At 37.9% G+C, this 24,831-nt stretch overlaps 2 protein-coding genes and 1 long non-coding RNA gene across 6 annotated transcripts in view; 2 read left to right on the plus strand and 1 right to left on the minus strand.

Annotated features, from left to right (window-relative positions):
• Window positions 1-8,346, plus strand: part of LOC131971890 (ankyrin repeat and SAM domain-containing protein 1A-like) — a 97,553-nt gene extending 89,207 nt beyond the window's left edge. For 3 of the 4 annotated variants that reach the window (XM_059333553.1, XM_059333551.1, XM_059333552.1), the window contains 3 exons: window positions 738-920; window positions 4,136-4,234; window positions 5,164-8,346. In XM_059333553.1, the coding sequence (XP_059189536.1) occupies window positions 738-920; window positions 4,136-4,234; window positions 5,164-5,280 (399 nt within the window). In that variant the 3' untranslated portion in view covers window positions 5,281-8,346. The remainder of the gene's footprint in view (window positions 1-737; window positions 921-4,135; window positions 4,235-5,163) is intronic. The other variant, XM_059333554.1, reaches the window with a different exon arrangement.
• Window positions 8,347-8,809: 463 nt separating this feature from the next.
• LOC131971893 (uncharacterized) lies at window positions 8,810-15,439 on the minus strand. The gene is made up of 3 exons (XR_009394415.1): window positions 15,253-15,439; window positions 11,989-12,089; window positions 8,810-9,274 (listed from the first exon to the last, which is right to left on the minus strand). It is a non-coding gene; the product is annotated as an uncharacterized LOC131971893 (long non-coding RNA).
• LOC131971891 (specifically androgen-regulated gene protein) lies at window positions 14,356-24,234 on the plus strand. The gene is made up of 4 exons (XM_059333555.1): window positions 14,356-14,771; window positions 20,498-20,698; window positions 21,590-21,752; window positions 22,117-24,234. The coding sequence occupies exons 2-4, from the start codon at window positions 20,594-20,596 to the stop codon at window positions 23,604-23,606; spliced, it is 1,758 nt and encodes a 585-aa protein (XP_059189538.1). The 5' UTR covers window positions 14,356-14,771; window positions 20,498-20,593; the 3' UTR covers window positions 23,607-24,234.
• The last annotated feature ends 597 nt before the right edge of the window (window positions 24,235-24,831 follow it).

The following is a 24,831-nucleotide window of genomic DNA, read 5'->3' on the forward strand; positions in this document are numbered from 1 at the left end:
CCAACCTTAATAATTAAATAAGTAAAACAACAATAATAAATAAGAACTTTAACACATTAAATAACATTAACTAAAACTAGACACAAACAAACATTAAACATAATTACCACATAAAACATGCAGTATATCAGTAAACTTAATAACCTAAGAGAAAATATTCTGCTCTGTTAATTTTTACATATTGCATTTTTCTTGTTAATAAAAATATTTCTGTTAAATTTTGGGGTCTTTGTTTTTATCCTTGTGGTATCGAAAATGGTATCGAGTATCGAATATTTTCTTGAGTATCGGTATCGAGTTGAAAATTTTAGTATGGTGACAACCCTAGTCTCAGATATGCAAATGATTTCAGAGCTCTGTGTTCTGTCTGTGCGCCCACCATGATTTATTTTTCATCCTCCCAAGGCATGTAGTGTGAAGCCTGAATCCTCTGTGTTTAGTCTGAGGTGCTTGTTCATATATGGAAGCTGTCGGGGTATAACAATAGAGTCAGGCTTTAATACTAAGCTACAGTGGATGTATCCAGTTCAGGTGCTGAGGGGAGCTGCACAATGCTCCTGAGATTACTGCCACGTCTCCCTGTTACATAATTCTGTTTTGAAGAAGTTTTGGGGAAAAGAAACTTTGTTCTCATATCTTCTGGTGTCTCACAGCAAGTAGCGTTGTTCTCTGTGCTGGCGGAGTCCAGAATACTTAAAAGGGCTGCCTGCTCTTCCTCTTTCTCCCTTTCTGTGTAGAATCTGACCTATGAGATTATACTGACGCTTGGCCAGGCGTTTGAGGTAGCCTACCAGCTGGCTCTGCAGGCCCAGAGGACCAAACAGCACCAGAATCTCCCAGTGGGACCCGGTTCAGAGGTTATCGAGACCAAGTCCAGCAGACCTGTACCCAAACCACGAGGCAGCGTACGGAAGTCAGCCGTGAGTTGGAAACGATGAACATACTTTGGCAAAAGACACCATATGAACACATTTTAATAGAGGCACAGCTACAAGCTTTGCGACTGCAGTACAAGTGTATTTTCCTGACCCTGAAGTGCACTTTTCCTGTTAATTCGGCAGTAATTTTATGCTCTGTGGAGCACACATGGTTTTCATTGTGAAACTGAAAACCCCTGACCTCCTGCAAAAGGGCCAGATATCTGTAAAATTTAATATCCAAAAAAGGAATAATAGAGCTGCTAATAAATGGAAGAGCAGGGATCAAAACTCTAATAACATTTGCGGTATTAAAGTATAAATTAAACTTTATTGTATACTGAATGGTGTTGGAGTTTTGACTCTGTGCACCTTTATGTCTGGTTCAATCACACTAGATCTTGCACAAGAACAAATCCCAGATGAGAATGTCTGGTCTCCTACATAACTACATTTTATCACTGAAATACAAGAAGTGAAACTTGAAGTGATATAATAATATGCGCAAGACAGACGGCGGTCCAAAATTGCATACTATGCACTACATATTTATTATGTCTACTATCTTCTCATGTATATGAGGACTTTGGCTGTTATAAAATGTGAATCACAGACAAACTCGCCGAATATCTCATCACAAAGCTGCTAAGGTCTCTGTCTTTTAAAAAAAATCTTCATTATCAACATTTGTCAAAGTTCATAATATTAAAATAAAACATCAGATTGATGCAAATACAGATGAAGCCTAGAGAAATTAAAATGAAAAGTAGAGCGGGCGGCCCAGTTTCGAATCCGACTTTGAGCATTTTCCCCCGTGTCTTCCCCCTTCACACTTTCTCTCACTGTCAATAAAACCTTGAAAATGGCCAAAAAATATCTTTAAAAAAAGAAAAGTAGCGCCAAACAGAAAGAGACATGAATGTTGTCGTTACTACTGCATTGAATTGTGGGATTGCGTCGTATAACATGTTTAACTCACATATTTCAGATAGTAAAGGAATTTCAGATGCAACCAGGATGTTTTGTTCCAAAAATGGATTTACAGTCGAGGGAACTTTCCTTGTAAACTTTCCTTGTCGTCATGTTTGTTGAAGTGTAGATGCAATAAAAACTTTAGTCCACTTTGCAATGCAACACATGCAGTAAAATAACTATTGTTACAGGTGACTCCTCCCTTAGGCCCCGTTCACACCAGGACGCTCGCGGGTAAAAACGACAAAATATTTTATCGGAAGTGCCTTTCGTTTAGACGGTGACGGCGTTTTGGGGGCTTAAAGACGCAAAAATCTGAAACCACCCTCCAAAGTGGAAAAGTTAAATCCTCTCCTCCGTAGCGTGTCGTCTACACTGACAAGACACAAAACTCTGATCTGATCTGCTCACGTCACGTATGTGTTTACGTCACATACATGCTCCAGGACAGGAAATAAACAAACGTGGGATTATTTCCATGGTGGGACCTTCAAGCTGCTCTGGCAGCTCTAATAAACTTACAGGAGTCTTTCCACCAAATGTACAGGATATGTACAGATAGTATTAGTGAACAGAGAAGGATCTGTAATTACCTCCATCACATTCTGGATGCAGCAATTTGTCGGAGGCGAGCCAGACGGCTGTGAACGAGACCTGGGAGATCTAGTGATGGTGGAGAACTTTGTGGAAGGAGTAGCTGATGAAAATGTGTGGCGTGAAAACTTCTGCATGCCCAAAGATGCTCTTATGGCTTTAAGTGATGCCGCCTGGCTGCATACAATCGAATTTCACACACTTTTGCGTCACCGTATGCAGCAGATTTCCTCCCGAAAACGCTCGTCTAAACGAGGAATAAAAAGTGAAGACGCGACGCCACTTTTGCGTCTTCTGTTCAGACCGTCCTCGTGTGAACGGGGCCTTAGACTCCCCCCTCAACCCATGTCTTGGGCTCTCATTTGCTGTACCTTCCTAACAGAGCCCAGATATTTAGCCTGCTAGATATATGGACTGTGTGTGCGATGCATTGGCTCTCTGCTCGCTTCTTTTGATCACTTCACACATTTCGCTCAAGCTTTGATCTTCGAGAACTGAGCCGACACCCAATCGCCTCAGATCAGGGGCTTTTGTCGGGGATCTCAAAAACTTTCAGCAAGTGGAAAATCACGGCTCAAGTAATGTAGTGTGAGTAAAACATTAAAAGTCGATTAAGTAGTGCCAGTAACTCTTTTAAAACTGAAGCCTATCCTGACACCTGATGTAATAATTGTGTTTTTAGAGAAACATTATCCGAGCCTGTTGAAATCAAACCCTCGAAACACATTAGACGAGTCTTGGAACGTTCAGATCAGTCTGCAGCGTCTCACATCATTACGATCACACTGTGCGGATGTTTGTCTGGCCATTAGCATTAAACCATTAGGAGATGACACTTGTTCTGAATATGAATGAGATAAGTACTCCTCAGGGACCAGTCGCACATCTCCAGCTGCAGCTTAATGAACTCGACTGAGTCATGATAAGACTGTGATGTTTACCGTCTCTCCTCCTGGGTTCCCCTCACCTTTTGGATGTACATTTTTAACCTTTATTTAATCAAGAGCACTTTCGCCTCCCACTCCCACACCTGTAAGCTGCCCGGTATAATCACAGGCTGATCTGTGTTGGCTGTAACGGAAAAGTCTTTCTCCTGTCTCATGCTACTCAAATCTATGTCAATTTCTCTCCTTTCCTTCTCTCAAACCTCTTCCTCTGTCTAATTCTTGTCCTCTTTCCCTTCCTCCTCTTCTCAGTTCAATTCAATTCAATTCAATTGGCTTTATGGCATTACGTAACATTACATTACATTACATTACATGTCATTTAGCAGATGCTTTTGTCCAAAGCGACTTACAATAAGTGCATTCAACCTGATGGTACTAGACATAGACCATAGGAAACAATGTATATATTGCCAAAGCAAGCATCAGAAAAAAAGATAACAAGATAAGGAAAGCAATATTTACAATAAATTATTATAATTCTGTTATTCATTTTAAATAAAATGAAAAGAAAAACTAATAACGATAAAAGAAAGCAATATTTACAATCATTGAATTACAATCAACATATAATTTATACAATCTAACTGTCCCAGCATAAAAAGAAGAAAAAAAAAAATAAAAAATAAAAACAAAACAACCAACAGCTGTGTGTCTCTCTCTCTCTGTCTTCTCTCTCCTCCTGGCGTTGGTGTTTGTCTCTCCCAGGACTCTCCTCCTCTCGACAGTCGTTGCTGTTACTGTTACACCTGCACCACCCATCGTCCCTCCTTCCTACCGCTGCACTCTGCCAGCCCTGCTGCCCAGGTGCTGCTTTTGCATCCTCATCTCCATCCGCTCACTCTTTGCTCCATTTTCTGCCGCCTTGGTTTTGTTTTTTTCTTCCTCTCACTGCCTCAAAAAAAATCCCATAATCCTCCATTTGTGTCTTTAACTCATTTTTTCTTTGTGAATGTTTACTGCTTGTGTTTGTTTTACTGAAAAATATATATGAGCTTTACTTTCCTGCACTTTGCCACATGTGGACTGATGAATGCTCTGAATATTACTTTTGACTCAGGCGCCTCCTAGTGACAATTTGCCAGTAACACAAGCAATGTTTACATTCCCAGAGAGTCACTGAGATGGACAACAATGTCCTAAAAGTTCTGATTATTGATCTTTTGTTCCAGGACAAGTAAAAGCACTTGTGTAACTCTATTCATTCTTTTTTTTTAAAGTATAAAGACCTAAAAAACACCTAAAACCTTTAAAATAGACCTAGAGAAACTCAAAAGATGTATACATGTCAACATGAGACACTGAGACCAGTTGGTGAAAAGATCTTCAGATTAATCTAAATAATAATAATAATCTTCCTTTTATTTCTTCAAAACAAAAGGGACATGCTAAATATATTTAAAATCTGGTTTGAAGTATTCATAACATCTTATTTATGAGATTGTTTAGCATCTTGCTTCTTGAGAATAAACGATTTAACAGTTATTTCTGAGAAACATCTCCATTTCCCTAAAGTATTATGAATTTATGATCCAATGTCTCAAAACAACAAAGATATGCAAACATAATCATTTTAGACAAAACTCTGGGAGTCTACCACATTGTTGGAACATGGTACGACAACTTCAATGGTTCAAAATAGCTCCCAAGTATTTATTGGACACCGTGCATGACAGGGTGAAGGTCTGCAGCTGTTGACGGGCCGAGAGTTTGATGCCCTCTGTTTGTGTCTACAGGGGGACATTGCAGAGCAGGAGGGGGACTCTCAGTCCCAGGGCAGCGCCACGTGGCTCGTGGACCCCAAGGAATCCAAGCGCACTATCAGCACTAAGTACGAGACCACCATATTCTGAGTGGACCCCTCTTGCTTCTGACCTCTGGGCCTGGTCTCACTCCTCTTCCTTCCCCTCCTTCTGTGTGCCTTTCACTGTGACTCTCCCTCTCTGGGCCGGACCCCCGTCCTCCCCCGTCCCCCTTCAGCCATCACTAGTGTCCTCTCCTCTCTGACGATGACAGCCTGCGAGTGCTTTGCTCCTTCCTGTGCTAAACCACCTCCGCTTCTAGACTTTTTCTTCATTAATAGTGCATCCGCTTTCCCTCCTCTAGGTGGTATCTCTCACACTACCAGCCTGCCGCTCACCTTTGCTGTTATCCTCCTCTCTATTTACCGTGTATGCTTCCTGAACTCTGTGTACAATGCTCCCTTTTTTCTTTCCCCGTCAACATCCTGCTATTGACTCTTGGTGATAAGCTCTTTTTTTTTTTCTTGGTGCTTTTCCTGCTCTGTTAGGCGACGGCCGCTCTGAGGCTTTTCCCTCTGATCTTTCAACTCCCGACTTCTCCGAGCGCCGAGAAAATTTGACCCACTGCACACATCCTGTACCTGGATGGACATGTTTCCTGAGGAAACTGACAAACTGCTCCTGTAATTCAACGTCAGACTTTAGCAGACTGTTTCTGTTGGGTGGGGTGGAGGTCGGGGTGTTATTGAGGTTACACAGGATTTACCAAGGGGGATATTTCTCACTGTCAGCAGTCTGCTCAAAGCTAAAGGAGGCTAAGATCCTAGCACTGTGATAAGGTCCTTTTGGAGCTAATAAAGTAAGCATTTAAGGGGATTTTCTAGTGGAGGGAAGGAGGGGGATAATAGGGCATAAAAGCTGATATGGACCCGCATGTTAGTGGTCCTTGCTGCTCCAGAAAATAGACAGTCTGTCTTAAGACTGGCATGCCCTCTTCTGTCTATCAATCAGAGCACCAGGATGTAAACGTGATGCTTCCTCTGGAGTGAACTAACTATTACTAAGCACTTTTACCAAATCCCCAAGTGTGCAAGAATAAGTGCATTTTCCTCTGTCCTGTCTTTTTTTTCTTCTTTTCACAACAAATGCCTTCTACATTCATCCTGTCAGCATTGCCTTTTGTTTTGCCAATCATTAGCAGGTTAATATTTCACAGCTGCTGGTTAAAAGTGTAAATCATTATAAGGGTAGGGGTGATCCATCACCATCACGTCTGTTTGTGTCCATTAGTTTTTCTGTTATTTTAACTTTATTTTAACCTCACTGCTTTGTGTGCGTGTGTCTGTGTCCCTTCCTTATAGCTGAACACTGTGGCCACTCCCAGCCAGTAAGAAAGGACAGGAATGAGCCCTGTTGCATGGCGGGTAGGATGTTTTGTTGGAAAAGTGACCCACTTTTCATGCAGCAGGACTAACATCACACCAGTTGGATGGAGCTCACCACAGTAACACACGGGGCCCGGAGACAAACAGACATAAAGCTTTCAACATCTGATCATCTGGCCCCGCCGGCTTCATCTCACACACACACAAACACTCCATTTACCTACCTATCCCATATCAGGTGTGTTTGTTGTGCTTTATGCATTTTCCGAAAAATGAATTGTTGCCTATTAGCACCTATCAGGCCTCCTTCATAAAGCAGGGTTCGTACAAAGTTTGGGAAATGCTTATTTTTAGCTATTGTTTTTTCAATGTTAAGAATATGCCTGAAATTGAGTATACTCATTTAAAATGCTTGATTCTCAACATAAACTTCTGCTACATCTACAAAATTACTCACGTAAAACAAAAATGTACTTTATGTATTTCAAATTAAACAATCCTGTCGCCTTTTTTGTTTATTGTCTCCTGGTGACTCACACCAGATGAGCTAAGATAAGTCTTCTGTTGATCCCTTACTAATTAAGCCTTAAATAATCAAAAATAGCTGGTAAAATAAACAGGGTCAATATGCATTGATTGCTGTAGATTTCGGGCTTCAACAGTCTGGAAATATTTGCTTGTGGTATCTTGAAAGTGCTTTAAAAGTGCTTTTAAAAAAGCTGTACGAACCCTGCACAGACAGTTCGTGTTTACTCTTTGAGGAAATGTATTTGCTGTGTCACAATGCAGAAGTTGTAGTTAAAGGGGAAGTGGCGGCGATAAGGAACATTATTTTTTTTTCGTTATGAAACAAAGGTACAAACTGTCAGACAGAGACCTCACACTGTAGGTACGCACTCCTTCCTGGATTCTTCGTCCTTTATCCACATGTTGTAACGTCTCTTCATCACCATGATCTTGTCATCCACAACATATATGTATAACTGTGATAAACAATGTAATCTTGCACGGGAGGAACTCTCTAACCAAACTCAAAGGGCAGGGGAACTGACACTACAAAGACTGTTTTATAATAATAATAATAATAATAATAATTATATAACAAGGGGTGGCTTTTATTTGATTGAAAGTTTTTTTTTTTCTGTATGTTTTAATTGTTTTATGGGACAATGATGTGTCCTAATGCTGGAACTGGATCAGGTGTGGTTCACTGCAGCTCCCTCTCTCCTTCCCTGCTCCTTTGTTCTAGACAAGATTATTCACCAAACCTGCCATGCAGGCTGGTGTGTCTTTAGATTTTAGCTGCAGAACAGAACATTAGGGCATGTTTCTCCTCGCTAACTCCCAGTGTTTTGACTGTTTATGGTACTTTTTGGTCAGCCGATGTGTATATGGGTACAAAGTCTGGTCTTTTTGATTTAACTGTTGTAAATGTGGTACGTCGTCAGGCCAGTATGATAACTCTATGGTACACTGTCTTCAGCTCGCTGGTGTCGGCACCTTTCGGCCATCAGCCTGGTCCTGTTCTGCTTTTGCACATTGTTTTGGATCAGGAGAGATATTTAGGGACTAATCTGATGACAACAACGATGAGAATGATATTGTACATGAATCTAGCGTTCTGTATTTTGATACTTGAATGATTTTTGCTTTTATAGATATCTATATATATGTATATGTATGTATGTACGTATGTAATTTTTGACTTTGTCAAAAGAGAGAAAAGGACTATGTCTTATAAAGTTAAACATATCGTGAATAAATACCCTGTGATTTAAAAAAAAAAAAAAAGGCTGAGAAAACAATGACTCAGAAGAGGGACCTCACTTCAAAAAAAGATTGTAAATAATCTCGGGCTTCCAGTCTTTTTTATGATTATTTTTCATAATTGTACAACTAATAAATGGCACAATTAGATATGCTGACTGTTGGATCTTTATTTGTTTTAGTTATCTTTTGGCTTTTATGTTTTTTCCCAATTTTTGCTGAATGTTCTGTCACATTCAAGGTTATTATAGTTAACTAAAACTAATGAAATAACGAAAACTAGAATTGAAAAAACATTTTCGTTAACTGAAATAAAAATAAAATCTAGAGTTTTTAAAAAAACGATAACTAACTGAAACTGTATTGTGTGGTTACAAAACTAACTAAAACTAACTAAAATTATAGTGAAAATGACCTTAGTTTTCGTTTTTGTCAACTTTTTTCATTCATAATTCAGTGTTTCTATTGGAACATGCAACACATGGTAAATATGTTTACTGAGACTGGGATGTTTACACTAGAACCAAAATTAAAAACACCCAGAACTGTAAGAGTTAATAACCTTATTGGGGCTGAGATGATAAACCAAAGGTAATGAAGGAAACATTTATTATGACCTCTTTGAATCTGGCACCCAACACATAGCCCATTACAAAAAAACTAAAACTAACACTAAAACTAATAAAAACTAAACTAAAACTAGAAAACTGACTCTAAAAACTAACTGAATTTGAAGACAAAAATTCACAACGAAAATAAAACTAAAACTAATTAAAAATCCAAAACTATTATAACCTTGGTCACATTTAGTCCTGCTGCAGCTCAGTGCTGTTAATGTCTCTGATGGCGAACAAGGTCAGTGGATGTGCAGGATGAAATGTTTGGTCTCCACCTCCACGTCCAGTTCATAAAGCTTTCTCTGCTGAAGGATGGACAGCAGCAGCTCCCAGCCACTGCAGGTGTAACACAGTACAGGATATAAAAGCACAAGCTGACAGTAACACGCCATCAAAGCTTCTTCTATCAGTCCTCACAGCAGGTAAAGGTGCAGGCTGCAGTGACATTAGGAGTCCAAATAGCATTTTCCTTTTTTTGGACAAGTGGTATATTCTGCAAAAAATCCTTGCCAATCATTGACATTTTAGTTTATTGTCTCCCGGTGACTCAAACCAGATGAGCTAAGAAAGCTAACAGCTACATAAGTCCTCTGTTGATCCCTTACTGGAAATAATCAAGTTCAAAATAGACAATTTTAGTGAATAGAAACAGCTGGTAAAATAAACAGCGTCATTATGCATTGATTGCTCTGGATTTAGATGTGATAATAAAGGCTTCAAGACTCTGGAAATCTTTGATGTAAGACTACAGGTGTTGATATAATGTGAAAACTAGAAGAATTAAGGAACCCATTGCTATGGAAAGGGGTCTTGTCTCTGCAATGACTTTTTCAACAGACCTTGTTGAAATCATGACCCGATTATTTTTATATTTTTATATTTATAGTTTGTTATCTTGAGTAACTGACTCAGGATTTAACCCATAAGAACCCAGACCCATAATCCTTAAAGGAAAATTATGGGGGATATACCACAGACCAAGTGGACACATAGAACACATAATGATGTTTAAAAAAATAATAATAATACTACTCCTAAATGTCAAATATCTGTGATGTGACATACACAATACATTGGGCGTTTATGGTATTTATGTTTATGATATTTCTTATTTTCAAATACAAAAACTAGACACAAATTTGCCTTTTTCTTTGCATCTCCACAACATTTATCAAAATTGTGACATTTATAGTGCCGTTTAACAATATTTTTTTTGTCAGATTTGTTTTTAAGTCACAAAATAAGAATAAATCAATAATAAATAGATTATTATTTTTGTTTACATCTCCATAACATATATATACAAAATTGTGACTTTAATTTGTTCAGGAATTATGGTCAGTAACAAATACGTTTTTTGAAATTAGCTACTTTTTCACATTTCTGTTCTGAATATGGGAGATTCTGGAAGATTTAAAGTGTTTGTTACACGGGTGTCACCACGGGTTCTTATGGGTTAAGGAAAGATTGATGTTGAGTTTTTTAAATATAGGTTTGTCTGGCGCTCTGAGCACCACAAGCAAAGTGCTATCTAGAACACTCAGCAACTTGCAGCAAAACAACAATTAGTGAACAGCACTACAAGTAAGAGGAAAAATGTGAATTTTTGATTTTTGGTAAACTGTCCCTTTAAGTCGAAGGCTCCATGTATCCTAACGTGGCCCTTTATTACTGTCGTGACTTTACAAACTATACAAGCCTTCAAACTTTTTGTTTAATACGTTTTGTGTCATTGTTTATATTTATTAACTCAGATTCATTTAAAAAATAATCTCAAATTGCTCCAGCTCTAGGTTGTGCATTTACTTTTTTATTATCTTTCTCAGAAGGGGAATGAGTCAAGGCACAACAATTACTGCAGCTATAATTCAAATGCCAACTGCTGTGAAATATGTCAACAATAACAACTCATTTAACTGTTTAAATTAATTTGCTTATGTATTAATACGTGGTGAAATAGAATATATATTTTCATATTCCCCCGGTGTTGTCTCATTCGAGACAACCAGACTTCATCTTCGGATTTATTTTGTGGATGTTGCACACAGCGAATAAAATAGTTAAATGAATCATAATCATAAATAAATCATCATGTGTTATCTGAATCATCTGATTTTCTTCAGTGTTCTGATTGTTGTGCAGTGATGGGACTAAAGGCCAAAAAAAAAAAAATAGGTATAGCTGATTGCTTTATACTGGTATTATAAGTTTACACTGTAAAAAATGTCTGTCGATTTTACAGTGAAAAACTGCTAAACCATGACAGTAAAAGACGTAAATTGATAAATGGGTTTATTCAGTTTCAGTAACAATGAAACACCGTAAATGTATATATCAGCCAAAAACAGTGTTTTTTTTGTTTTTGTTTTTAAATACATTACTCCACTGTAAAATACTCTGGCACCGTGTTTGTAGCAAAAATATACTGTAATATATATACAAGCATCACTGTAATTTTTGTATTTATCTTTTGTAAAAAACACTTTTTTTCACTGTTAAATGTACTAAACACCATATCTCTGACAAAAATATAATATTAAATGTTAAATTTTTTAATTCATGCAGCATTTATAAAGTATTTTCTTGTCAATTATATGGCAGAACAGCGTTTCTTTTGATGGAAAAACTTCATTCATACGGTAAAAAATGGAATAAAATGGCAATCTTAAACGTGAAATCAACAGTGCTAATATCTTCTTAACGTAAAAATAGAAACATTTGTACCGTATTTATTACGGTAAAGTTCTGGCAACCACAGCTGCCAGTTTTTTCCCGGTAAAAACAACAGTTGTTTTTTTTAACAGTGTAGGTAAAGTAAGATTCCTGTATGAACCTCATTTCAAATTATTTTGGAGAGCAGCATATCCTATAGCTGCATGTTATTATCTATAAATCCCCAATACTAAATCGTTAACATAGGTTTGATATATTGATGTGACTGCTGGTATGAAAAATGTTTTTCCGTAAAGTTTGCCTCATTGGCCAACATAAAAACATCAACAGTACAATAGATTATGATTTCTGGCGCCGATATAAATATGAATTTATACCTTCTGCTCATTTTCATAGATGTGCAACAGACGTCACAGATGTTTGCTGCTTTTCCTGGAAAACAGATTGGCCTGCTGCATGCTGATTGTGAGGCTGATTCCTGCAGACAGACCTGCTTTGTTCACTAAACTCTAACATGCACAAACACACACTGACTCTCCACAGCATGATGCTGCCTGTAAACAACAAGAATAACTAGTAAAACAAGCAAGTGGTATTTGTTATTTTGGGATACTCAATTATAAACAGGGCAGGATTTAATGGTGCCACCTTTTTTTCTAAGGCACTAATGGATTAAAATGAGTGACTTTATTAATATTAGCTTGGTTATGTTTTATGTTTTTATGTTTTATTAAAGGATCCCCATTAGCTTGTGCCATGGCAGTTGGCTAGTCTTCCTGGGGTCAAAACATTCCAACAAGTAATACTCAACAGTCCTACAACAACTTTAACAGTAAAAACACATTCCAAAATACATTAGAAAAGTGCAGCACAAAAGTTCATTACAAAATGCAGCACAAATTTAAAAGACAGTTTGTAGAATCAAACCATTGAATTATAGCCATTTGGATTAAATGTTTAGGAATAATTGGTCAAATGCATTTGATCAGAAAACAAATAAAATACAAAAAACAAAACAAAACAATACAGCTTTAACCAGTATCATTGATTGTAATCCTGGACATCATGAATCCAGGCAAACATCGCTTCTATAAAGAGTAACGTCCTTTCAACCAAAATAAACAAAAAAAATGTAAATAAACCCCCCCAAAAAATATAATAAGCCCTACACCTAACATTAACCACTGACAAAGTACATCTTTAATTTCTTTTTGAAGGATGTTTAGCTTTTTTCTTGACGGATATCAAGTGGTAAATCATTCCATATTTTACTCGCTCTATAAAGCACTGTTCTTTTCAGAGAATTAGTTCTTGGATGAGCTTGCACAATATCACCCTTGTCTGCCTTCCTGGTGTTATGTTTATGCACAGTATTACAAAAAACTATTTTATCTTTCATGAACTCAGGTCTGTGTGTTGTTAATGTGTTGCTCAGAAATGTCACTGTGCATGAGTGCATAAGTCATTCATATGAACAAATCCCCCTGGCTGGAGCTCAGCCTTTCTGTTTTGTAGTAGTGCAGCTGTAAATTGAATACATTAATAAACATATTCATTATTTTCAAATAAGCTAATATGTCTGTAATCATAAACATGAATAAGGGTCATCCATCCACATTGCAGTTAAAAATGTGGATAATTTGTAGACAATAAAGTCCAATACACTTAAAGCACCTGCACAGAGGAGCTAGCGTGGCTGTAGACTTGTGTGCGCTCCAATACCCAACAACCATGGCCTATTTAGTGTGACACAAAAAGATGAGGTCCCAGTACATAGTAGGCTGTGCAGTAACAAGGTGTCCTACCGCAGAATGTCAGCCAGCATGCTTTTCTTGCTATTCTAATCCACAATCCTCTGCGCAGCATACACGAGCAAGAGGGTAAAAGTTCAAGGCAAAAAAGTAAAATGTCCCATTTAAAGTCTTAGTCAAATAGTCTTTTATTATTTTAAATCTTGTCACACATTATATGTAGCCAATGGCTCATAGATAGATAGATAGATAGATAGATAGATAGATAGATAGATAGATAGATAGATAGATAGATAGATAGATAGATAGATAGATAAAAGACACAAAATGACTGAAAAAACACAAAATTACTTAAAAGATACACAGAATTACAAAAAAAAAACAATATTATTAAAACAAGACACAAAATGACACAAAAAAAATACACAAAATCACAGAAAAGACACAACATGACAGAAAAAACTAAATTACTTAAAAAATAAACAAAATGACCCTAAAGACACAAAATTACCAAAAAAGACACACAAGTAGTAAAAAAAAGACACAAAATTACCAAAATAAGACACAGAATTATCAAAAAAGACACACAATTATTAGATTATTATAGATAGATAGATAGATAGATAGATAGATAGATAGATAGATAGATAGATAGATAGATAGATAGATAGATAGATAGATAGATAGATAGATAGATAGATAGATAGATAGATAGATAGATAGATATCCAGTAGCTTATCCATAAAATATTGTCCAGCAAACTGTACCAAAAAGAATATCCATTAGAAAATAAAGTAAGTTTCAAAAAAGTTTCCCAGTGACAGAAAAATATAAATTCTGAATTAGTTAAATAAACATTTAAATAACTATATAAAATATGAGATTGTGAGTAATAATTAGGTATACTACTACTACTAATACTAATAATGATAATAATAATAATCTTCCTTTTATTTCTTCAAAACAAAAGGGACATGCTAAATATATTTAAAATCTGATTTAGTACTGTGAGTACTGTAGAGCCTGTGCTCAAACAGAGAAGAACAAGATGTATGTAATCTATTTAATGTGACTGTCATATTTTCCTATTAAATGTTTACTTCTGCTGTAGAGAATAAAAATAGTTTTTATAGTTTATTGGGCTGCTGTTATTCTCGGAAACGTCTCGCTCAGACGCTCTCTGATTGGCCACGCGCACCGACCTGCCCGGAAGCTAATTGGCTCACCTGGCTGCGATTATTTCCCACCTGTTCTGTCGGTGACTTCTCGCTCCGTGTAGCTTTACTTCCAGGAACAGTGCAGCTGTCTGTCGGAGCACCGCGGGTATGGACTGACTTCTGAAAACATTTATTTTATGTTTTTAATACGCACAGCTGCACACTTCACCTTCATTTCTCTTCACTTCTGCGGTGAGTTATCAGGAAATCCTGAAGTGCGATGTTTGTTTCTGCTTTATTCATAAATACAGAGAAGTTATTAGTAAAACTTTGTTTAGTTAACCCTCTGGAGTCCATCTATTTATTGAAAATACACATGTTTTATTTACAGTCATAACTTTATTTATATATGATATGTAGACAAGCTGAGAAAGCCAGTTGAAAGTTCAGTCATAGGAGCTTTCACAGAGTGCCATTTATGTTTCTAGACCATTTTCAAAATGTGAATTTTGTGATGTAAGGACAGACTGAAATATGCTAAACAGAGACAGAAATGTATGCATAGGAATTTGACAAATTTGAACCAAAATCTCCTGGACTTCAGAGGTTTAAATACACAAATATCAGTAATTTTCTGAAACTCGCGTATGTGACTATGACCTCTTGTTATACTTTCCAAGGCTTTTATTTTATTACTTCATGTAGCTGAATATTTTTTAGGGGTGTGACTGACCTTGTTCAGATCTTCTGTGTCATCCTCACTCAGTTTACAGTTTGGAAAATTGACGTCACGGCTGAAATAATCAGCAAAAGAAATATTCCCGCATTACTAATCTCTTTCATGCTCTGTTTGAGCCCATATTTCTTTTCAGAGATGACACATTAATCATTAGTGTTTAATCAGTGAATATTTGGTGGCTTAGTGAGTACAAGTTCAGTCAGGAAAAGTGCAAATATTTGCTCGCATATGTCAATAAAAGTGATTTTGGAGGAAGGAGCCAAGCTAAACATTAATGGAATATTTCTGTTCACTCCAGCAGGTTGTGAGTTGCACAACCTCACCATGAACTTTTGTTTACTGTAAATCATTAAACCAACTCTTTCTGTCCTTGAACACATACTTCACATTTTTAAAAACTTTTTTTTATTACAGTGACATTCTAATTTGTCATCATAAACTGTTAATGACGATTACAGCACTGTAAACTCATAAAATACCTGGAGAAGCTCTTCCCCTTTTTTATAAAGTGTTTTATCTGCTGAGTTGTAATAAAGGTGGAACACCCAGTCACATCAGAGCGCCACACTTTTAATTTAAGAGGTGTCTTTAAGACATGGAAGCAAGCAAAGTGACATTCCTGTCACAATTAAATCCTGACTCAGCTTTGGGTGTAGTGATCTCTCCCATTGACGCCCATCTGGTTTGTTGTTCAGGTTTGAGAGAGAGAGAGAGAGAGAGAAACAGAGAGAGGTGTTGGCTTTGGGACTTGTTTCTCACTCTGCTGATGTTAATGGGAGGGACAGTAATTAGAAGCTATTAAAGCTTTCACTTGGAGGCCAGTGGCTGTTTTGTCAACCAGCTTTTGTTGCCAGAAAACACGAGTGAATGTGGGTGTTGGTGATCAGCTGTCCTTGCTGCTTCTCCACGTCAACAAGACAAAAATGTCATTGCTCTTTGCTCGTCTTTTTTTTTTTTTTTTTAACTTGAATCTTTAAACCTTAGTTGCAAGTGTTTTCTAAATGTAGGTTTTATTTTTCGTAATAATATTTTTTTTCCATTTGTAATCATTGAGTTAATAATAATAATACATTTTATTTCTAATGCACTTTTTATCAGCAGATCTCAAAGTGCTTAACAAGTAACATCATTTTAAAAACAACTCAATAGAGGTAGGTTAAAAAGTCGGTTTCAAGTTTGTCATTTGTAGGCCTTTCAGTTAACTGTTCAATTACATTGTGAGTAAAATTATATTTCTCAGAGCGTGTTCTCATATTGTCAGGAAGAAATACTGTTTCCTGTATAGAGCTGAGCGATAAACAAATAAGAAATATCTAATTGTGATTATTTGTACTGATATTGCAGTTGTGATATGATTCATGTTATTGGAGTGAATGATCATTTCTGAATCATTATTCTTATTTTCAGTAAAAAAAACAACAACAACCATCAAGAACATTAAATGATCAAGGTAGAATCTCTACCAAATACATTTTATTTCTTAAGTCTATAGAATATATTTCAACACGTACTGCACTATAGTCAATATTTCAATTTTGAATAATGCTCAGTTTTTATCCTGTACACCACTTTAAGGCAAAAAAAAAATCATCATATCTTAATATATTGAGTCTAAAAATACTTGAACCTGCTTCTTAAATGCCCAGCATGTGTTAGTTTTCTTAGAAAATACAGAGGACATGTCCTCACCGTCCCCTATGATCACTACAGCCCTGAATAAAAGTGATTGATCTTTGATCTTGTAAAGATAGATAGATAGATAGATAGATAGATAGATAGATAGATAGATAGATAGATAGATAGATTACTTTATTCATCCCCGAAGGGAAATTCGGTTGTCACAGCAGTCCGGTATTCAAGTACAATAAAATACAATAGAATAAATGCTTCCATGATGCTTTCATGAAAAGCAGTTCATTACAAGAAACCTCTCAGAAGCTGCCCCCTTTTTTTCCTAGAAACATTTCTTGCATTGCACATCACTAACAGCCTTGTACTGGCAGAGCAGGCACATTGTTCATGGTGAATGAGTGTCCTCGTAGCAACCTTAATGCCCCAGTAATTACTGATAACTCGCAGCCTTCATGCAGCATCAGGTTTCTAGACCTGATGACACGTCGGGGGCTAATCCACAAATAAACAGTGACACTGTCTCTGAAAGGGAAACCTTAATTCCCTCGCTCTTATATGTTTAATCAAATGTTCTGTGAGATAAGAGAACATTGACGTTAGCTCTGCTCTGCTTCCACGAACACACCTGAACCTGATTGTGCAGCTGACGCTACGTGATGAAAAAGCCATAGAACAGGTTGTAAAGCTTTTGTCATGCGATACATTATTATTGCCTTTTGTGTGACCTATTTAGCTACAATGCACGGCAGTTTTAACCTGAGTGGATCAGATATTATCCCTCAACCATTATTCATTGTATATAAGTGGTGTTTGCTTTTGGCACTTGCTAAAGCGATTTAAGCACCTAAAAGGGAAAGTAAATAGGTGAGAACTTTGCTTTAAGTGGCCTTTTGTTTATGGTCTTAGGAATTTGTTCATGCCCCATTTCTTTCTAAATCAGCTGGTGTTAGTGTCAGTTAGTGATTTTGAAAACCTGTAATAATGCTTCTAGTTTTTGGCTGGCTTGCTCTCCCCATGCCTGACCTGTCAGTAGTAATATATACACGTTAATAGGCAGGAAACACATGTAAGCAGTGTGGTGCTGCAACATAACACGGCATATCAGCTGTCTGGACACAGATCGTACATGACGTACAGTATGTCATGCATGTTCATAAACAAAGCGCAGCATCTTCCTGCTTCACTGCCTAATCACAGTGACTGGAATACTGATAAATAACCCGCTTAAAGCCTCAAATGACGTATTCGAGCAGCATAACTGGACACCTATCTATCTTAATTGATGTTATATATCGTTAGCCTCATAGCATATTTGCCTAAGTCATATTTTGAAGTTTTCGGAAAACAAGAAAAAACAAAATTTTTAGTAAGCCCATTGGTATTTTTAATTGATATTGTAACAGTAAGTTCAAATAGAAGTGTGAACAAGTTTGCATAAAAAATTAAACACATCGATTTCATAACAGATAAAAGTGACTGAGGCAGAATATGCCCTGACTAAGGCAATTTTTCGCTTACATATAAATAATGTACTTTGGTTTGTATGTAGCGGCAAAAATACCTAAGTCAAAGAGATGAATAAGGCAGAAAGTGATTTTGGACTCTAACAAGTGTTCTGATAGGGAGAACATACGCAATAAGGCAGAAAGATGCAGCAGTGGTAGGAGAGTAAAGTTAGGCAGATATCACAATTTGGCCAAAAAATGACTTAGGCAATTATGCTATGAGGCTAACGATATGTAATAAACCATTAAAGTTGTATCACAAGAAATAAAAAGTTGTTGATGTCATAATCCTGTTAATACGCTATATAAGAGCCTAATACTTTTTTTTTTTAACTGGTTACTCAATTTAGTGTTACAATGTGTCCATTTGTCTATTAAAATGTCCTACACTTCTCATTTTTGTTACTGTCCTTCCACTACAGCTGAATGAGGAAACACTGTCTGAGGAAATATAAAAAGGGGATTTTATACTAAAAAGACTTTAACTTTTTGAAGATATCTTCCTGGTTTATGTAACTCAGACTGCAGCTTGTCTTCACATTAGCTTCTGATAATGTTGGGACACATTTTTGCATTAAACAAGGACTGTAGATTTTGTCCTCCATCACAATGAATCAGCATTAAGATAGGATTGTTTGTACGTCTGCTGTTAACAGGATGAATGATGGCAGAAATGTCCATATGGAAACCTGGCGATTGTTTTAACACAGATTGAAAACTTGAACCCCTTTTAACATCAATTATGTACTGAATTCATATTAATCCAAGCCATGCGTAATGTGTAAATAAAAATGTTTACTAATTCATCCATTTATTTGTATAATGGCTTGAATTAGCATGACTGGTTATGTTTAATAAGTCACAGTGACAGCACATTTGACATCTAAAATAGGAGAGCTATTACATTATGAGGCTCATTTAGCTATCAGCTGTAACTTATTACACTCATTAGTCACAGTAATGGAAAGATTTGACGTTAATAGTTATTGCTGTGATGTTTACAAACCAATTTTGTGCACTATTGTGCAATCACACACTACTTCTTCCTCTTCAGTCCAACAAAGTTAACTGGAACATTTTGGTTGCCTAAGAATAATTTGTTCAGCTTTCGATTCCAAAAATTAAATAGAATATGAAAACTTGCTGACATATATTCAACTGAAAACTTTACTAGGACAAAATGTTTTCTGTTCAAAAGTGAGAACTTTAGTTTTTGTAAATATACACTCTGAACTCTGTTTTGATGTTTTTATCTTTTTTTTTGCAGAGTCCCAACATTTTTGGAATAAAGAAACTGATGCCAATACTGTTTTTAGAGTGGGAAATTAATCGATAACTGATACAATTCATTATGTGGATTGTGCACCATTTTTTCACCACTCTGCAAAAGTACCCAGAGAGCTACTTTCTCAAATATAAAACTGTATTAATTGTTATACATTATTATACATTATACAAACAATACATTACAGTGTCAGCCAATTCCATAAATGAGAAAATAAAGAATAAAACAATAGGAAATAAACATAGTTACTGTTTCAGTTTCAGTCAATTGTTTACTATTTAAGAACAAATTAAGAACAATTTAAGAACAAATGAATGGCTAAAACCATTTCTGAATCACACCAAGCTACATTTTCTGCATTATATATTGTGCAAAAAAAGTTTTCATAACGGCACATATCAGATAGGCCAATATCAGCCGATAATATCTATCAATGGATATATTTGTCTAGCTCTAAAAGAAACTGTAAGCTTTTCATTTTTGCTGCTTGCTAAACAAGCTAGCTTGCACTAGCACCAACTAATAACTTAGCTCCACCCTCTTGTCAAATATGGTCACTTCTGGCTTTAAAAGCCAAAATGGCGATGGTCAAAATGTCAAACTCGAGGCTTTCAAACCGTTTCAAACCAATGGATGCTATCACTTATTTTATACAGCCTTTGTGTTCATCTCATGTTTACCAGCTGTAGAAGTTCAGTCTTTGTCATTTCACTAATTCTTTAAAGGAGATTGCAGCGCAACACACATTTCATCTGATTTTGTGTGAGTTTTCATCAGTTTTTGTCCTTTTCTTTTATTTTCTCCTTGACCTTTTCAGATTCCTCAGGTTCCTCAGACTGATTGTTGGCTAAATTAACCCAATCAAAAGAGGACCGTGAGGCCTCGGTCCTGCCCTCGTCTTCTTCCTTGTGCAATGCCGAAGAGTGACACGTGGCCAGGCGGTGTTGCCATGGAATCCTTAAGCAATTTGGACAGTGCCGGGAGCTGCGACAGTGTAATCAGCATGAACTCTGGCTATGTGAGTGCTGCTCTAGATCTGCTCACCTCTGTCTCCTGTCCCACTGCCCCAGCTTCTTATCTGTTTATTGTATAACACATCCGCACACTCTACCATTAAACTGAACTGAACTTTATTATCATGACCGCTGCGCTCGTCACTTGTGGGAATAGGGAAATAAAGAAGTGAGATTTGTGCATCAGGCTGTAATGACTGTCAGCGTGGTCATTTACAGTGAATATGAGAAGGGCGAATGAGACGAGATGAGAGGAAGTGAGTCTGTGTGAGGTGACATACGCTGCCGTTTGTTCAGGCAGCGTTTAAGTGAGAGTTTTTTATTAAAGATGACTAGAGGGGAGAAGGTCTCACACTGTTCACAGACACCTTCAGTCACCTGAAATGAGTTCTTCTGACAGGCCAATATGGAATGAAAGATAGCCAGCAACAGGACAGGAGGGGTATAATTCCTCCGCAGCTGTTTGAACACTAAACATCTTTGACCTATTGTACGTGTCTTGTCTCTCATAGCCAAGTTAAATGAAGGACAGAGATTACTCAAGAGTAGAGAAACTGTTCGGTGTTGAAATGCGTTGTTCGGTGTTGAAATGTTTATTTTTCATATTGAATTGAATTTATTTTATTTGATAGGGACAATGCAGTTAGCATAGATACAGGGCATGCATCTGATGTGCTGCATACAGAGATATAGCTTCAGCTAATTTTCAACTCCCGTCCCTAGTTGGGCTTTTACAACTACATACAAAATCACAATACTATAAAAATCCAATATACAATTACACCATCTACAAAATAGAATAAAATTACAAACAATTTACAATATACATTTACCCTGAGAAAAAAAATAAATAAAATAAAATAAACCAAAATAAAATAATATCTGTTATTTTGCAGAGTGAAGACAGTATGGAGCACTTATCTGCAGAAGAGAGGGCGTGTCTCATGTATTTGGAAGAAACCATTGAAGCTCTGGAGGTGCAGGAGGACAGCGGCTTATCCAACGATGAACCAGATCCTGGATTACAGGCTGACAAAATGGGTCCGATGAGAGTAAATGGTATGCATGTAATATTTTGTTTTGCATGTTTGCTTAGTTCATAACATGTGTGTATAAAGTATATAGTGTGTGAGTGTGTTTCTACGTGTAAATGATAGGAATGTGACAGTTTTCCAGATTTTAAGTTCATAACATATGAACAACCGGACAAAAATTCTGGGTTCATTAAATCAACTGCAACAGAACTTCAAGAACACTAAATAACTTAGAACGGGAGTATTTTTACAAGATCAGTGGACATTGTCACGGTTTCTGGTCTGGGTTTTAGACCCGTTAAACCTCTAGCATATACACTGAGCATTTTACAATAAATCATTTCAATAACTGCAAAACTAAATGCAGTAATGGTGTTTCTCCTTTCTAGACATTTCCAGTTTCAAGCCTGAGTCCGGGATAGACCACAAATCACAGCCTGGATCCAGAGCGTTACCCGTTGAAGACAAAGCCGAGCATCACATACTCAGTCTGATCTCAGAACCACAGTCCTCTCTCCAAACAGAATTGAACCTCACGACTCAACCTAATCCTCCAGTCACTGAATCGGTCGATGATTGCAAAATCCACCCATCAGCTACTCCGTTGTGTGTATCCACAGATGAAGCTGGTCACCTTATGATTGTCCCAAGTGCCAGTCTTAGCCCCGATCAGTCCTCTGGGCCATCTGAGATGGATGTAAGTTTGATCCCTCCTCCCTCAGACTTCATGGATGAGCCCGGCCCTCCTCCACAGCCAGAGAAGGTAAAAGTCCTTCCTCCATCTGCAGGAATATCCAATAACAAACCAGGAACCATTGACTTGGAGCAGCTACGCCAGAGAGCCTCTGCAGAGAGAACTTCATTAAGCTCCTCTGTGCCCCAGGAGCCTCCAAACAAGCCCTCAGAACTGAGTCTGCCAGCCGTCAGCTCTGGTCCCCCTATGAGTCCATTTCCTGAAGGTGCTGAGCCCAGAAGTCCACCTGCTGTGGCCCCTAAGCCCAAGAAGCTTCCTTCCAACATTATTCTGAAGTCACACAAGCCAACAGTGGCTGGCTCTGATGGCAACGCGGGACATTCAATGTCCCCAACCAGTGACAGGCTGTTGATGGACCCTCAGAGGGTCCGCATGGAGGCCCTGCGAAAGCTTGGCCTGCTGCCTGCTGAGGCAGATTCAGGCCCCGCCTTAAGTCCAAAACATTCTCCCAAAACTAGAAGATCATGGGCAGCTCCTCCCTCTCCAATCAGCCCAGCAGCTCCACATACACCACCCCTGACACCATCTTACACGCGAGTCAACAGTCCACCTCATGTTCCTCTCCAGTCTCCTCCAGCTGTGTCTCTATCAGCTCCTGCAGTCCGGCCAGCTGAAGTTCTCCCAGCACCTCCTGCCTTCAGTGACCCTGTTCAACCTCTGCTGTCAGATAATGAACTTTCTGACGCAGGAGATGAACACATGACACCTCCTCTAACCCCACCCGCCCTGGTCAACCATCTAACCCCACCCAAGGTCAGAGGTGTCAAATCCGCCACCCTGGAGCGCTCTGGTCTCGGTCTAAGCAGCTACATGGCGAGTCAAGACCACAATGAGGGCGGTCAGATCGGTGAGAAGAGTCCCGGCCAGATACGTAACAGTCGGGCACGTCCGGCCTCTCTGGGGAGCGGGAAAGAGTTTTCAAGCGCTCGGGGAGAGGGTTCACATATGAGCCCTGCCACCAGGAAAGAGCCGGACTTACGGAGGTCCCTGCCTGCCTTTCAGCACTCCTCGGACTCTCAGAAGCTGCCGCGATCACAAGGCATCAGTGTACTGATCTGCCCACGTGCTGAAAACGGAGAAAACCGCCGTGAGGCTCTGAAGAAGCTGGGACTGCTCCGGGACTGAGGCGCTGAATGTTACAGCTCAGCTAACTGCCACAGACTCCTTTCAGGTACAATATTTAAAGGAACTTACCACAGATTGATACAGGATTGATGAAGGCAATACAAAACTTTCGGGAAGCAGCTTAACTACATATTTATACATCTTCATTTTTACTGCATTAAGCATGAGACTGGCCATCATGTCTTGAACACACTGACTCACACGTTCATCTACTTGTTACTCATATTGTACAGCCATAATGTATGTACAGTGTTTTAAAAACTGGCAATCAAGGACTTTTTGGATATTCACTGACTCTCTTGCTGTCACTGTGGTTTTTGTAAATTAAAAATACTGTTACTTTTAAAATGGAATGAGTTATTTTGTCATTTTAATGTTTGTAGTGATCAGGTGTTTTTTCCATCTGTCTTCCCTTTCACGAGTTATTCTTTGTTACAGTGTACCACTGTGAGGCTGCTTCCCCTCTTAGTTCTGCTTTGAGATCATTTCAAAGGTCGCCATTGTTCACTTTCACTTCCTAAAATCCACTGGACTTGGGTGACCACAAAAACTGGATACAATTCTGATTTTTCTGTACTGTACTTAGCTTAAGCTGCATTGTATGCAATGAATAAAAATGTAGAAAGAATGTCCTGCTAGAACATGCCTTACTGTAACTCGGAGCACATAGTGAGCGGCCACTTGGTAATAAGAATCTGAAACATGTGGTTTGCATGGTTGCAGAGTGACGCACATGTCAAGACTTACAAGCTTGTTACCCAGCAGCTTTATGTGGTGCCACTGTGAGTCTGTCAGTTGTACACAAGCTGATTCAACAACTGTTATTACAACTTTTTGATCATACACTCTCTTGTTGCTTACAAATCTCCTTTATGTGCATTGGGAATCATTTTTTTGTTTTCCATAGGTGGCATATTGAGCTTCAGACATCATGTCATATCATATTAGAAATCGAGACTCAGATTCAGCACCTTTATCTGATGTGATGGCGAGAGAGCCGGTACAACCTGTTTTCTCACCTCCTGATTTAGCCTTTATGCAACACCGCTCCTGGTGTCACTTTTACAAGCAGACAGTGAGTCTGAAAGACATATTACCACTGCTGCAGGCTTTCAGAGACAAACAGATTTGCTCTTTTCTTTAATTTGCCATTAAGTTCACCTACTGCTGTGAAAATTAAGCCCAATTTGAAAGCTATTTCTCTAAATAAGTATTTACATCAGAC

This window comes from Centropristis striata, chromosome 5 (assembly GCF_030273125.1).
Source record: "Centropristis striata isolate RG_2023a ecotype Rhode Island chromosome 5, C.striata_1.0, whole genome shotgun sequence".
Classification (NCBI taxonomy): Eukaryota; Metazoa; Chordata; class Actinopteri; order Perciformes; family Serranidae; genus Centropristis; species Centropristis striata.

Bases quoted from the DNA above. Each gene is read 5' to 3' on its own strand.
- LOC131971891 (XM_059333555.1), top strand. From the start codon at position 20,594: ATGCCGAAGAGTGACACGTGGCCAGGCGGTGTTGCCATGGAATCCTTA. The intron at 20,699-21,589 runs GTGAGTGCTGCT...GTTATTTTGCAG, and splicing joins TCAGCATGAACTCTGGCTAT to AGTGAAGACAGTATGGAGCA. The intron at 21,753-22,116 runs GTATGCATGTAA...TCTCCTTTCTAG, and splicing joins GGGTCCGATGAGAGTAAATG to ACATTTCCAGTTTCAAGCCT.